General features: G+C 45.6%; 1 protein-coding gene across 1 annotated transcript in view; it reads left to right on the top strand.

Moving 5' to 3' along the window:
• Window positions 1-14,731, top strand: part of LOC108799884 (transient receptor potential cation channel subfamily M member 2-like) — an 85,797-nt gene that overhangs the window by 13,043 nt on the left and 58,023 nt on the right. Inside the window, exons 2-8 of the mRNA XM_018571818.1 lie at window positions 6,026-6,231; window positions 7,639-7,721; window positions 8,141-8,306; window positions 8,477-8,657; window positions 11,914-12,074; window positions 12,939-13,104; window positions 14,067-14,143. Coding sequence (XP_018427320.1) covers window positions 6,064-6,231; window positions 7,639-7,721; window positions 8,141-8,306; window positions 8,477-8,657; window positions 11,914-12,074; window positions 12,939-13,104; window positions 14,067-14,143 — 1,002 coding nt within the window. The 5' untranslated portion in view covers window positions 6,026-6,063. The remainder of the gene's footprint in view (window positions 1-6,025; window positions 6,232-7,638; window positions 7,722-8,140; window positions 8,307-8,476; window positions 8,658-11,913; window positions 12,075-12,938; window positions 13,105-14,066; window positions 14,144-14,731) is intronic.

Genomic DNA, 14,731 nt, shown 5'->3' with positions numbered 1-14,731 from the left:
CCCCCACAGTCACATCAGTCTCTGTACAGAGGAGCTTACACTCTAATGTCCCCCCCACAGTCACATCAGTCTCTGTACAGAGGAGCTTACACTCTAATGTCCCCTCCACAGTCACATCAGTCTCTGTACAGAGGAGCTTACACTCTAATGTCGTCATCCCCCACAGTCACACATTATTATTATTTATATAGCTCTGACATATACCGCAGTGCTGTACAGGGAAGTATGCTCCATTTGCATTTGGTTGAGATGTCTGTATCTCTCCTGTTGTATTTTGTCATTTATTTCTGTTTGTTGGCTTTCCATGATGTTAGAAATAATATGATACAGAGGAAACAGCTGAGTTCTGGTTCTGTGCACTTCTGGCAGCTGCAGCTCAGGTCCACTTTGTTATGTGTGTTTTATTCAGTTCTTTATCATTAGTCCTTGTTGTACAGAGATCCATTGTGATGGAAATAGTCAATCACTCATCTTAATGATAAATCTCAGCGACGGCATTCCCAAAATCCAGAACTAGATTTTCCTTTCGTAATATCATCAACCTGAGAGGACACACTTGTTATGAATTCCTCTTTTGATTTCCTTTTAATGTCCCCGGACTCCCCTCCTATCCCCTTTATATTATCCCTTACCCCTGATAATGTCCCCGGACTCCCCTCCTATACCCTTTATATTACCCCCTTACCCCTGATAATGTCCCCGGACTCCCCTCCCATCCCCTTTATATTACCCCTTACCCCTGATAATGTCCCCGGACTCCCCTCCTATACCCTTTATATTACCCCCTTACCCCTGATAATGTCCCCGGACTCCCCTCCCATCCCCTTTATATTACCCCTTACCCCTGATAATGTCCCCGGACTCCCCTCCTATCCCTTTATATTACCCCTTACCCCTGATAATGTCCCCGGACTCCCCTCTTATCCCCTTTATATTACCCCTTACCCCTGATAATGTCCCCGGACTCCCCTCCTATCCCCTTTATATTACCCCTTACCCCTGATAATGTCCCCGGACTCCCCTCCTATCCCCTTTATATTACCCCTTACCCCTGATAATGTCCCCGGACTCCCCTCCTATCCCCTGTATCTTCTCTTCTGAAGAACATTTGTTTCTGGTTATCTCGCACAGGACTCATCTGCATGCAGTTTCACTGGACGGTGTGAGAATTAGCTCCAAACAGTAACGCATAAAGGACGCATCCACTCGCTGTAGTCTTCATTCAAGGGCTTCCTTGCCCACTTTTATTAAAGCAAAGTTCACAAAACAGAACAATTACCCTCGCAGGGGTTCTTTAGCATCTCGTGGCAGCACCTGCCCATCCAGCCTCCTGGCTTTGCAATTGCAGCACCGCTGTTCCGGCCTCAGCCCGCTGTCTGTACCTCCAGACAGTCACTGGTGTGTGCTAACCGGCACATTTTCCAATCCGCAGCACCCGGCTTCTCTGGCCTCCACTCTGTCTCCCAGGTGGAGCCTTGAACCCTTCCCAACACCTTTATTTTAAAGGCTGTGCACACCTGTGCCATCAGCATGCGCTGGCCACTCAAATTCTGGACACAGGAATGGAGATAACACAGTGGCATTGCCACCCACTGCCACAACGGATAAGCTATGCAATTGTGTTTTTTAAATAGACCCCCTGCTGATATTGTCAAGCTTGTTGATGGCACAGAGTTGTGTAAAGTCATTGAACAGTTCAACCCTCACCCCTGTAGTTATAGTAGAACTGAAGACAAAACGTTTTGGATATACAGTAGTAAGGGAGGGCTATAACCTCTATATCTCCCTCTGATCAATGTTTATAAACAATGTTACTTTGTATCTCTCTATCTCCCTCTGATCAATGTTTATATACAATGTTACTTTGTATCTCTCTATCTCCCTCTGATCAATGTTTATATACAATGTTACTTTATATCTCTCTATCTCCCCTCTGATCAATGTTTAATGTGGTCCCTGGTGAGACCACACCGTCCAAGTGGGGCCGCAGACAGGCCTGGTTAGACTGCACAGCCCTAGTGAGACCGTGCAGCTCTGGTGAGACCCGCACGCAGCCCTGGTGAGACCGCAGATAGCCCTGGTGAGACCGCAGATAGCCCTGGTGGGACTGCACATAGCCCTAGTGAGTACGCACAGGCCTGGTGAGACCACACAGATTTGTTGAGACTATACACAGACCTAGTGAGACCGCAACTCTGATGAGGCCCTCACGCAGACCTGATGAGACCGCACACCTCTGATGAGACTGCACAGCACTTATGAGATCCTCACGCAACCCTGGTGAGACCCGCACGCAGCCTTGGAGAGACAGCACAGTCATGGTGAGACCTACACAACCCTGGTGAGACCACACACAGCCCTGGTGAAACCGCACAGCCATGGTGAGACCCGCACGCAGCCCTGGTGAGACCTGCACAGCCCTGATGAGACCTGCACAGCCCTGATGAAACTACCCACAGCCCTGGTAAGACCTCGCACATCCTCCTGAGACCCTGCACAGCCCTGGGGACACCTCGCACATCCTCCTGATACCCCCTACAGCCCTAGTGAGACCACACACAGCCCTGTTCGGATGCCGCCCAGCCCTGGTAAGCAACACAGAATATGTAGCTTCATTTTATTCGCGATTGTTGTATAATGTATTGCTGGTATTTGTAGTCCTCTATTGCTGGTGGTATTCTGCATTGTTATTGAATGTATTGCTGAGATTTGTAGTCCTCTATTGATGGTAGTAATCTGCATTGCTATATAATGTACTGCTGGGCTTTGTAGTCTTCTATAGCCGATGGTATTATTTTGCATTTATTGTACAATGTATTGCTGGGATTTGTAGTCCCCTATTGCTGATGGTGTTATTTTGCATTGCTGTATAATGCATCGCTGGTGGTATGCCGCATTGTTCAGCCAGAGTAGTTTCTTTTTATTCCTGATAACATTGTGTAGCCATATGTTACGGTTTACATTGTATTAATATTTACTGTTAAGCAGCACAATGTCCATTCTTCTTCAGATAAGCCAGAGAGGAATGTTAGTAGGTGGGTGTAGCGTTTTCTGCTGTTGCCTTGTAGCTGTCTCCCTCAATGGAATGAAGGTGAACACTTGCAGTTGCCTAGGGGGCAACTGTCGACACGGGATCCAAGCTACGTTGACAAGGCAGCCGGACGCTTTCTGTACTCTGCACGACATGCATATGACTGGACGGCACTGACGTACATATGACAGGACACTGTTAACATGCATCTGAATACTGAGCTGATTACATGTTCAGTCTACCTAACATTGATATTTTAGGTTAAGTTTGGAGGGCAGAATCACTCCCTGGAATCCTGGACCATCTGAGGATGCCCACTTTGGGCTGTTCACCCTCCTTACATTCTCCATAAGATAAAATCCAGCATGGATGCCAGAAGGCGTGCAGTCTCTGGAAATTTCACTAATGCCGTCCCTACGTGATAGAGAAGACGTCACCTTGTGATGGAGGAAACAACTGGAACTGCCAGACCCCATGTTGGCCTATGGGAAATCGGATGTAGGCAGACATATGTGACAAGATTTTCGGCACAATCAGGTCTGGCGAAACGGATCTCTGATCCTTTCGACTTTCCGGACCTGGCCGTAGTCAGGGGTAACCGGATGTAAGCAGACACACGGCTGCCCGTAGACTAACATTGGGCATCTGATTGGGTCAGTCTGAAAAACTGACAGGTGGACCCGATCGGACCGGCCGTGTGAAAGAGGCTTTTATTATTCAGCATCCACCAAACTGTGAAATATCAGTACTGGGTAGAGTAATCCTCATTAGAGAACTTGGTGGACATGTACAAAACACTCTGGTTGTCCCCCACCTACGCCATGACGGACCCAGATAATGTAATCTGATGTGGTCCCTGCTAGTGAGAGGCAGATCTCCTACGACACCGGTGTCATCTGATGATAAACTATTAGTGTTATTATCTGAAGTCTGACGCTCACTGATAGCAGTCGGGTCTGCAGGACGTGAGCACAGAGAACCTCCGGCCTCTGTAAGTATACACATCAGACTCTTCTCATGAGCCGCTCCAGAAACTGACCGCACGCTAATGTGCTAAAATGTCGACACTTTGTAAGAAGTCATTAAGTATCACTGGATATACTTTGGGTGTTATGCATTTCCGGTTGTGATGGATATTTATATATTGATGTATAGCTGTTTGTTAGATACGCCTTACCTGAGGAAGGACTAATGTTGGTATGAAACATTTCTACATCTGGCATGTGCATTATATATCAAAAATATTCATCCACTCACTTGTTATACTTAATGTGGAATTGTTCAAGAAACTTTTGGACGATTTCTTAAGGGACCGTAATATACAGGGGTACAGGTACTCCTAGAATGAGATCCTAATAGGTTGGACTTGATGGACTAATGTCTTTATTCAACCTCAAATACTATGTAACTATGTACATGAGGTGCTGAAGACAAAGGACTATTGGATTTTGTTCTATGTATGAGAGAAGAAGCGGTAAACTCTCACTTCTGCATGCACCCATCTGGGTTGGATGATTAGTGCCCTCTACATTGTCTTGCTTTGTTTTATTTATATATATGTCTCTGTGTCTAAGGTACTACATGTCCAGGCATTGTTATATAGATATACTAGCTTTTTATATTGAGTCAATCTTTGTGATCTAAACTTTCTGACAATCATTTGAAGCAGATTTTAGGTTAGCAGCTCCAGAGTCTTAGTGCAAGCTCATCTCTGAATCCAGGCCATAGAGCCAACTAGCAGCTCCAGAGCCTTAGTAAAAGCTCATCTCTGAATCCAGGCCATAGAGCCATCTGCCAGCTACAGAGTCTTAGTACAAGCTCATCTCTGAATCCAGTCCAAAGAGCCAACTAGCAGCTCCAGGGTCTCAGTACAAGCTCATCTCTGAATCCAGGCCATAGAGCCATCTGCCAGCTCCAGAGTCTTAGTACAAGCTCATCTCTGAATCCAGGCCAAGGAGCCAGCTCTCAGTTCCAGAGTCTTAGTACAAGCTCATCTCTGAATCCAGGCCATGGAGCCAGCTCTCAGTTCCAGAGTCTTAGTACAAGCTCATCTCTGAATCCAGGCCATGGAGCCAGCTCTCAGCTCCAGAGTCTTAGTACAAGCTCATCTCTGAATACAGGCCATAGAGCAAACTAGCAGCTCCAGAGTCTTAGTACAAGCTCATCTCTGAATCCAGGCCATAGAGCCAACTAGCAGCCCCAGAGTCTTAGTACAAGCTCATCTCTGAATCCAGGCCATAGAGCCATCTAGCAGCTCCAGAGTCTTAGTACAAGCTAATCTCTGAATCCAGGCCATAGACCCATCTCCCAGCTCCAGAGTCTTAGTACAAGCTAATCTCTGAATCCAGGCCATAGAGCCATCTTCCAGCTCCAGAGTCTTAGTACAAGCTCATCTCTGAATCCAGGCCATAGAGCCAACTAGCAGCTCCAGAGTCTTAGTACAAGCTCATCTCTGAATCCAGGCCATGGAGCCAGCTCTCAGTTCCAGAGTCTTAGTACAAGCTCATCTCTGAATCCAGGCCATGGAGCCAGCTCTCAGTTCCAGAGTCTTAGTACAAGCTCATCTCTGAATCCAGGTCATAGAGCCATCTTCCAGCTCCAGAGTCTTAGTACAAGCTCATCTCTGAATCCAGGCCATAGAGCCATCTGCCAGCTCCAGAGTCTTAGTACAAGCTCATCTCTGAATCCAGGCCATAGAGCCATCTCCCAGCTTCAGGGTCTTAGTACAAGCTCATCTCTGAATCCAGGCCATAGAGCCATCTCCCAGCTCCAGAATCTTAGTACAAGCTCATCTCTGAATCCAGGTCATAGAACCATCTCCCAGCTCCAGGGTCTCACCAATCCTATTACTCACCACTATCAAAGCAAAGTATGTATGAGGTGGCTTTATGAGAAGGAATTACTTTCACCCCAAGGGATGGGGGTCTTTGTTTAAGCCTGTGTTGTTGTTTTGCCCATCGGGTGCCTCTAACTCTCTCTTCTTTGTCCTCTCAGGATGACATGCATAGGTGGGATCCATAGAGACACATATCATGGGAAATACAAAAAGTAAAGCAAGAGGTCAGGTTCAAGTAGATGGCACAGAGCTTCGCCACCATGCCAACTTACAACAGGCCAATTTACGTTCCCTATACCGGCCCACCACTGCTGATGCCAAGAAGAAGAAGAAGACCACCCCACTCGCCCTGAATGGAGCTCAGGTTTGACATATCATGATAAAAATACTAGGAATATCTTAGAAAGATGATGCCAACCTAAAAACTAAATAAGAATATATATAATAAGAAAATATTAAAAATAAAATAAGAAATACTAATGTACATATAAAACCCAACTCCAGCATAATTTTTTCTTCTTCTTCATTTTCCATAAAGCAGGGATGGTTTTGAGCCTCTGCCATTTTTTTACTGGTGCTCCTACAGGGTAGATTTTCTCTTACTTTCTAGTAAGACAGGAGGTAAGGATACATCTCCTCAATTGAGATACAGAGAAAAAGACATGTTTATAAGAGCAGGCAAAGGTTAGGACCTCTGACAATGTTTTAATTGCTGCTCATGCCTGCCTGTGCCAGTGACAACCCCATTTCCGCTACAGATGCCACGAGGACAGAGGTAAGGAGTTAGGCATTTTGGCTGGGAGCTTCCAACCGAAGTGACACTAATCTTCTGTCATTTGGTCACAAGCCCAACTTTAGGTTGAGGTGTGATGGATGTTCATTCAAGGGTTTCTCGAGTGATGGAGGCCACTCCTTAATATGTCTAGCATACGAATAATATGTATAAACTAATGGAAGGATTCCCTCAGTAACACAATTTTACTCCAGAACATCAGAATGTCTGTCTCCTCATCTCTGGCCCTTCTTGAGATAGGGTGTCTCTTACCCTATGTGGCAGCCATTGAGCTGGTGTTTCTTCTCTTCTCTGGTCCTCATTAAGCTTGGGTGTCTACTCGCTCTGCCCCCCTCCTTCGAATTGTGTGTTTGAGGTGGTGTATCTCTTCCTCTCTGTCCCTTCTCAAAATGGCATAACTCCTCTCATTGGCTCCCCTCAAAATGATGTTTTTCATTCTCTCAGGTCCCCTTTTGAACATGAATGTTGTCTACTCTCCATGTTCCTATTTAAACTTCTCTGTCTCTTGCTCTTTGGTTCTCCTTGAGCTGTTTCTTTCTCTTACCTTCTCCTTCTGTTTGACTCCTCATGACCTTGTTTATCATTTTCTTTCTTTGGCCCTCTTTGAGCTGGTGTGTCTTATCCTTTCTTTGGCCCTCCGTTGAACTGATGTCCTGCCTCTTTTCTGGCCCTCTATAAGCTAATGTGTCTCTTCCTCTCTGGCCCTTTGAGCTAATATATCACCTTCTCTTTGGACCCACTTTAGCTGATGTGTCTCCTACTGTATCATCACTCTTAAGCTGCATTGTCTTCTCCATTTTAGTCCTCCTCTTTCTGAAAGTCTTCTCTCTGGTCCTTCTCGATCTGGTGTGAGCTCGTGTGTCTCCTCTGCTCTGTCCATTGTGTTTATCTTTTCTTCTGTGAAACCTTTCTTCTTCTTCCTCTCTGACCATTAGAATGTTCTTTGTTATCTTCTGATTTACTATCATTTGTTTGCAGATTAACATCCTTAATTCCTGGGTTTCAAAACATATTAAGAAAAAAGAGTGTGTTGCTTTCATCCCACAAGAGTCTAGCGAGGGGTAAGTACATCATCTACAGTAGAGTTCTTTAGGTATTTTTGAAATATTTTTGCTAAAGTGATAAAAGTTATTGACCATTGTGTTTTATTGTGTTTTATTGTGTTTTATTGCAAAGGGAAAAATTAGGTCTCTTCTTTGTTACTACATATTAGCTGGTCTACTATGTCACCAATGCCCTGACCCTTTAAATTCTTGATTGTAGTTTCAAAGTCCTTCCAGTCTACAACAACACTAATGCCTTTTGCTGTGGCCTAAGCATCATGCTATTAATGGGCCTATGTTTTAAGGATCCTATAGATTCCTGGTTTGTTGTGTGTGTAGTGGAATAGGTCTTCAGTTTTGGGTTCAATTTGTCCTTTTCAATAGAGAAATCAAATTATAGGGAAAGATATTTGACAGATTTTCTGTTCCTCACTCAGAGAGACCTGTGGATGTGGTAATGCCAGAGAGTCACACTACCATGGCCTCTCACAACCTGTTGTGCCACCTGAAACCAAGTGGGAACCTCAGAAGCATGTCAAAGAATTCCCCAGTGATGCACATGGGGACATGACATTTACAGGAACCACCAGGACCTGGGCCAAGGTACGTTAACAAAAATTCTGAATTTCCCTTTGAAGCTGAAAGCTTGTTGGGTGGTGAGGGACATCATTGTATGCCATGGAAGACTGGAGTGCTGTTCACCATCTTGTCATATGATAGTTGGGTTTACACATCTGGCTGTATAAGTTACATTGGGCTCTATTTCTCAACAGTATGTGCGAGCATCGTGTGACACTCGTCCCAGGGTATTGTTTGAGCTGATGACAGAGCAGTGGGAGCTCCGTGTACCAAGTCTTCTCATATCTGTGACAGGGGGAGCCAAAAACTTCAACATCAGCCCAAGATTGAAGACCCAATTCAGCCGGGGCCTTGTGAAGGCTGCACAAAGCACAGGTAATGGGGCTTCTGTCCTTCTATTTCATTGCCACTGCTGTCCTCACTTATAATGCTTGCTCTATTGATCATCATCTGCAGTGACTGGTAAGGAATGGAGAGAATATTTTAAGGCAATGTTTAACTTTGCTATATAAAATGGCCACTAACAGGTACAAAGCTGTAACACACCTAAGGCTTCAAGTTTAAATTGAACATCTCAGTATCTTTACAAAGTTGAAGAAAGTTGGTGAGGACTTTACAAGTCTATATAAATAAATTCATGACTTGTCACAATATACAGCAAAAGTATCATTTTTTAGAAACACTGACTTTCATGATAAAATGCCATCCTGGAGCTCCAGTCATATTCCTTTGCCTGATCTCCTCAGTCATGCTAGGTCCACTTTCATACACAACATGGCCAAATGTATGTCTACACCCCCCCTAATGTTCCATCATACAAAGACATTTTTGGCAATTGTTTTCTTCCAACTTTGTGGTAACAGTATGGGAAGAGCCCTTTTTTTTGTTCAAGGTCTGTCCCCTATGAGCAAAGACAGCTCCATAAAGGCATGGTGTCACCAATTTGGTGTGGAGGAAATAGAGTGTCCTCCTCTGGGCCCTGACCTCAACCCTACTGAGCTCCTTTGGGATGAAATAAAATGCTGATTGAGCCAGATCTTCTCATCCAACATTAGTACCAGACCTCACAAATGCTCTTTTGACTGAATAGGCACAAAATTCCACAGACACATTCCAAAAACTTGTGGAAAGCCTTCCTAGATGAAAAGGAGGCTGGCAAAGCAGCAGGGTAGGGAAAGGGGCTCTATAGTAATGGCCATAGTTTTGCAACTGGATATCCAACAAGCACGTATAGGTGTGTGCACATACTCATATAGCGGGGCTGTAACTAGAATCACAGGGCCCCATAGCAAAAGTTTGTATGGGGCCCTGTGATTTTAAGTTATGCCCCTTGTAGAGCCCACCTGGTATGCCAAATAGCCCACCTGAGAGTGACCCTGCAGATCCCACCATAGACACTCTATGGTGAGCTCTGCAGGGTCTCAGGTGGGTTGGTCACACCCCTGCACACCTCTTACCTGTCAGCCCGAATCCACCGTCCGCCTCCTCGTCAGTCACTGGCCGGCCCCGCCTCCTCCTGCACTGCCGATGCCAGGCCCCGCCTCCACCACTGCCAACACCGGGCCCAGCCTCCTCCTCCGCAGCTGATGACTGTCACAGTCTCAGCAGCAGCTGTGAGGAGGAACAGGTTGTCAGTGATCTGGACAGCAGCGCGTTCCTCCTCACAGCCGCCAGTGCCAGCCAGCAGCCTGCGATGCCATAGCGGCCCACACGGCATCAGGGGTACCCCTTTTTTCCTTGTCCTGGCCGGGCCCCCCTGTGCCCCGGGCCCCATAGCGATTGTTCCGCCACTGTCATATTGTGTACACACAGAAATGCAAGCATTAAAGTGGCTCAGAGAAGAACTGTTACTTAATGGCTAGCATAGATATCATCTCCATCTTTGCTTCGTGTGTCCTGGTCTGGTCCACGTCCCATCCATCCAGTTTCCTCTTTTCTTCCTGCATGTGTTTGAAACCTTTACATTTTTCTGTTTAGGACACCTCGATAGATTAATTCTCCGTCAGAGATTAAACAAATGGCTGGCTTAATTCAGAGCTGAATTGTAGGACACAATAAGACAACATAAAGTTGTGCTAGCTACATACAGTAAATAATAATAATTAAAAACAAAAAACAAAAACAGAATTTATGACCACTGTGCCTCAGAATTGAACACATCGTAACATTTTGTGCACTCATTTCAATGCCAAGCCACATCCCCCCTTGTATTCTATCCCAGGAAATGAATTTCTTCCTAACATATTTAGTTACATTGAGAAACATATATATCCATGAATAAAGAGAAAACACACTAATCCTAAGGTCCCATAGATGAACCAGAGGAACACAACAAGCTAATAAAGCCAGGTCCAATTTGGCATTACAGGAGCTAAGCAGTGACGTGCGGTACCTCTTGCTCCGGGTGAGGCATTCCCCAGCCTCTCCCCCAGCACGTCCCGGTCCCGCCGGGCAAAGCCCCACCCCACCCGCTGCAGGACGAAGCCCCGCCCCAACCTGTCCCCAAGCTAGTGTAAAGGAGGAAGGGAGGAGACAGAGAGGAGCCTCCCTGTCCCTTACTTGCTCCTCACTGCTGAGGCGCTCCATCCATGACAGGTTACACAGCGGGGAGGATTTCCCTGCTGTGTAACCTGTTAGATGCTGATCTGAATGGAGAAAAAGCTGTCAGCTTCAGACTTGCAGCTGACAGCTTTTTCCTCCATAATTCTAGGGGTGAGGCTCTGTCTCACCTGCCTCCCCTGACCGCACGTCCCTGGAGCTAAGGAACCCAAGTGGCTTCTTGGCTCAACGACCTTCTGTGTATTTGTATTGTGCCTTTTGCAGTGACCATTCCTCTGAAGTTTGTACGGGGCTTTTATTAAATGTATTCAACGTGATTCTATTATCACTCCTTCACCTTTTCTCAATGTGAATACATTCAGTTTCATTTTTCTTTCCCCTTACTAATTTAGTTTTGGGGTTGGACGGACGAGCAGGCTGCGCTGTACATTTAGCCCTGCTTGCCCACAGCGGGCTAAATGCACAAAACAACTACCCGCACCCCGCAGGAATCCCTGCCGCCCCTCTGTTCCCTGCTGCCCTAAGGCAGGGCCTCGGTTGGCCTTGTGGGAAATCCGGCCCTGCCTGCCCTTCCTTTGCTGCTACACAATAACAGCCCCCACTCTTCTGGTAAGGCTTTACACAACATTTTTAAGTGTGGTGTGGGAATCTGAGCTCATGCAGCCAAAATGGATGATAAGACCTGGCTCACAATCAGTGTTTCAATTCATCCCAAAGCTGTTCAGTAGGGTTTAGGTTATGGGTGTGTCCAGGCCACTTCATGTTACACTCAAGAAACCATTTCTTTATGGAGCTGAATTTGTTCACAGGGTCACATTGATGCTGGGACAGCAAAGACTCTTCACTAAACTCCTTGCCACTAGGTTGCAAGAGCACAATTGTCTAAAATGTCTTTGTATGCTGCAGCATTACCAGTACCCTTCACTGGAAACACCTGAATGTAATAATCTGGGGTGGTGTACATATACTTTTGCCCAAAGTGGCATGGCGTTGCAGAAGGTGAGGTGCCCCAAGAGCTAGGGATATTCTGTTTTTCCATTTATCCAATCTCTCCAACTCTTCTTCCGTACAGGGGCCTGGATCATCACCGGAGGGTCTCATGCCGGGGTCATGAAACATGTAGGTGAAGCCATACGAAATTTTAGTGGAGGCGAAGCAGACTCTGAGATTGTCCTGATAGGCATTGCCACCTGGGGCATCGTCCACAACCGAGGATCGCTGATCAGCGAGGCGGTAAGGAGTTGACATATCCTGCAGCAACTTCAATTGTCCACTGTAATGAGGAGAATACAGCTTGAGTAGAGTTCTTCCATAAAGGCATACATGTTTTCAGGTCAGCCTGTGTGACCACTATGGCTCCTTACATAGATACAGTAGGAGAAATGAGTGTAGGCACGAAGGGACAGGAGGTGTTATTTGCAGGATCGCCACGTGAATATAAAGACAGGCTACGGCTGTTAAAAAATGTATATTCTCAAGAAGCATCAAATAAGCTTTAAAATAAGCCCCCCTCCACTTACCTCTGAAGCTGCAGGCACTGTGGAGCAATTCACCTTCAAATTTGGAGTCGAAAAAGTGAGGTATTTCAAATCAGGTCTCAGCACTCTGCTCTGCCCCTCTTTCTGTATATCTGCTCTGTGTTTACATGAGAGATTAGAAGACTGACAGGCTGTCATCTCTGCTGTGAGTGGGAGCAGGGTGAGCTGAGCTGCTGAAAACCAACCAAAGTGAAAATGTTCCATAATCTGAGACATACCCGGTAGTAGGAACAGAAACATGAATGCAAATGTTGCAGAACTTGTTATTGCTCAGATGGACTAACTAGATGAATAGAAAAATATCTTCCTATGTAGTCTAGAGGTCCTGTTATTTTATGACTCGGTAGTAGACACAAAGTTTTAAAGCAGATGCCGTTCACGGACAGTTACTAGACACCTTGGTATGTATAGCCACATAAATCACAGTTCTACAGGTTTGGTGGGAACTGCCAATTTTTATGCGCCCACTGGCTCTCACATTTCTTCAATAGTGTCATGACTCAATGTCAGATGTAAAAGTTTCTCATTCATGTTCTCCTCCATGTGAATTTATCTGTAGGGGGGAGCTCCAGCCCTGTACCCCATGGATGAAGGATCACAGGGGAAGCTGTGCTGTCTGGACAACAACCACACGCACTTCATACTGGTAGATGACGGGACACAAGGACGTTACGGGATAGAAATACCACTGAGAACTCGCCTGGAGAAATTTATCTCTTCAAACATGAAGAGATATGACAGAGATTGGATGGTACTTTCTGGGAAAACTCATCAGACTCCTTCATGTCTACCATTAGCAGAGTTTACCATTGTATGGTAGTGAGAGATATCATAAGGATGGCCCAGAAGTGACCTGTGCTTTGGAAAGTGTCTTTCCCCTGACTCAGCCAAGGATATATCACTAGTAGAGTCCATGAGCAAAAGCACAAGGATGGCCCAGAAGTGACCTGTGCCTTGGCAAGATATATATCTCACCAGTAGTGTCTATGAGCGATATCATAAGGATGGTCCAGAAGTGACCTGTGCCTTGGCCATATATATCTCACCTGTAGTGTCTATGAGCGATATCATAAGGATGGTCCAGAAGTGACCTGTGCCTTGGCAATATATCTCACCAGTAGTGTCCATGAGCGATATCATAAGGATGGTCCAGAAGTGACCTGTGTCTTGGCCATACATATCACACCAGTAGTGTCCATGAGTGATATGATAAGGATGGTCCAGAAGTGACCTGTGCCTTGGCAATATATCTCACCAGTAGTGTCCATGAGTGATATAATAAGGATGGTCCAGAAGTGACCTGTGCCTTGGCAATATATCTCACCAGTAGTGTCCATGAGCGATATCATAAGGATGGTCCAGAAGTGACCTGTGCCTTGGCAAAATATCTCACCAGTAGTGTCCATGAGCGATATATTAAGGATGGTCCAGAAGTGACCGGTGCCTTGGCAAAATATCTCACCAGTAGTGTCCATGAGCGATATATTAAGGATGGTCCAGAAGTGACCGGTGCCTTGGCAAAATATCTCACCAGTAGTGTCCATGAGCGATATCATAAGGATGGTCCAGAAATGACCTGTGCCTTGGCAAAATATCTCACCAGTAGTGTCCATGAGCAATAGCATAAGGATGGTCCAGAAGTGACCTGTGCCTTGGCAAAAACTGACATGTATTCTTATGTATTTTCCTTTCTTTATCTCAGGAACAGCCATTAAAATCCCCATAGTGTGTGTGGTGCTGGAAGGAGGTCCCGGAACATTGGACGTGAGTTCATAAATGCCCAAACGGGTCTATAGATGCCATATGGTAGGCCTATCACAGAAATGTTTCTTAACCTGAAAGTTGCCTCTGAGTGATGATGTCTTTCCAGATTGATCCATATCTTAAAGGTGAACTCCTGGGACACAAACATTCAGGGGATATAAATCCATTTTGTGAGCACCAAGTGCCTTTGAAAGCCACGTTATTACCTTGTACAGCCTTCCAGTATAACTCTAGAGATACACCACTAAATCTGTCCATAAGGATGAAATTCTTCAGTAGAGTGAACCCAGAGATTGATCTGTAGCTCCATCTGCTTGCCCAGCCACAATGCATGTGACCTAGCGGATTTAGTGTTGTATCTCCAGAGTTATACTGGAAGGCAGTAACCTGGTATATGTTCCTGTCCCGTTACAGGGTCTATCCAGGAGTCTTGTCCATGGTGAAGTTTGGTTCTGAATGTGTTGAACAATTGTGTAAATAGATAAATATCTCAACATTGCCCTCCTTGGTTGTGTGATCGCTATGTCCCATTCGTATGCTGCCATGTTGGTGTCAGGAAAACTGAAAATTGTATACTTACCTATCGGT

Source organism: Nanorana parkeri, unplaced genomic scaffold, assembly GCF_000935625.1.
Source record: "Nanorana parkeri isolate BGI_ZX_2015 unplaced genomic scaffold, ASM93562v1 scaffold1846, whole genome shotgun sequence".
In the NCBI taxonomy this organism is placed as follows: domain Eukaryota; kingdom Metazoa; phylum Chordata; class Amphibia; order Anura; family Dicroglossidae; genus Nanorana; species Nanorana parkeri.
The sequence above is the reverse complement of the archived record's forward strand: the minus strand, read 5'-3'. Positions and strand labels throughout refer to the sequence as shown.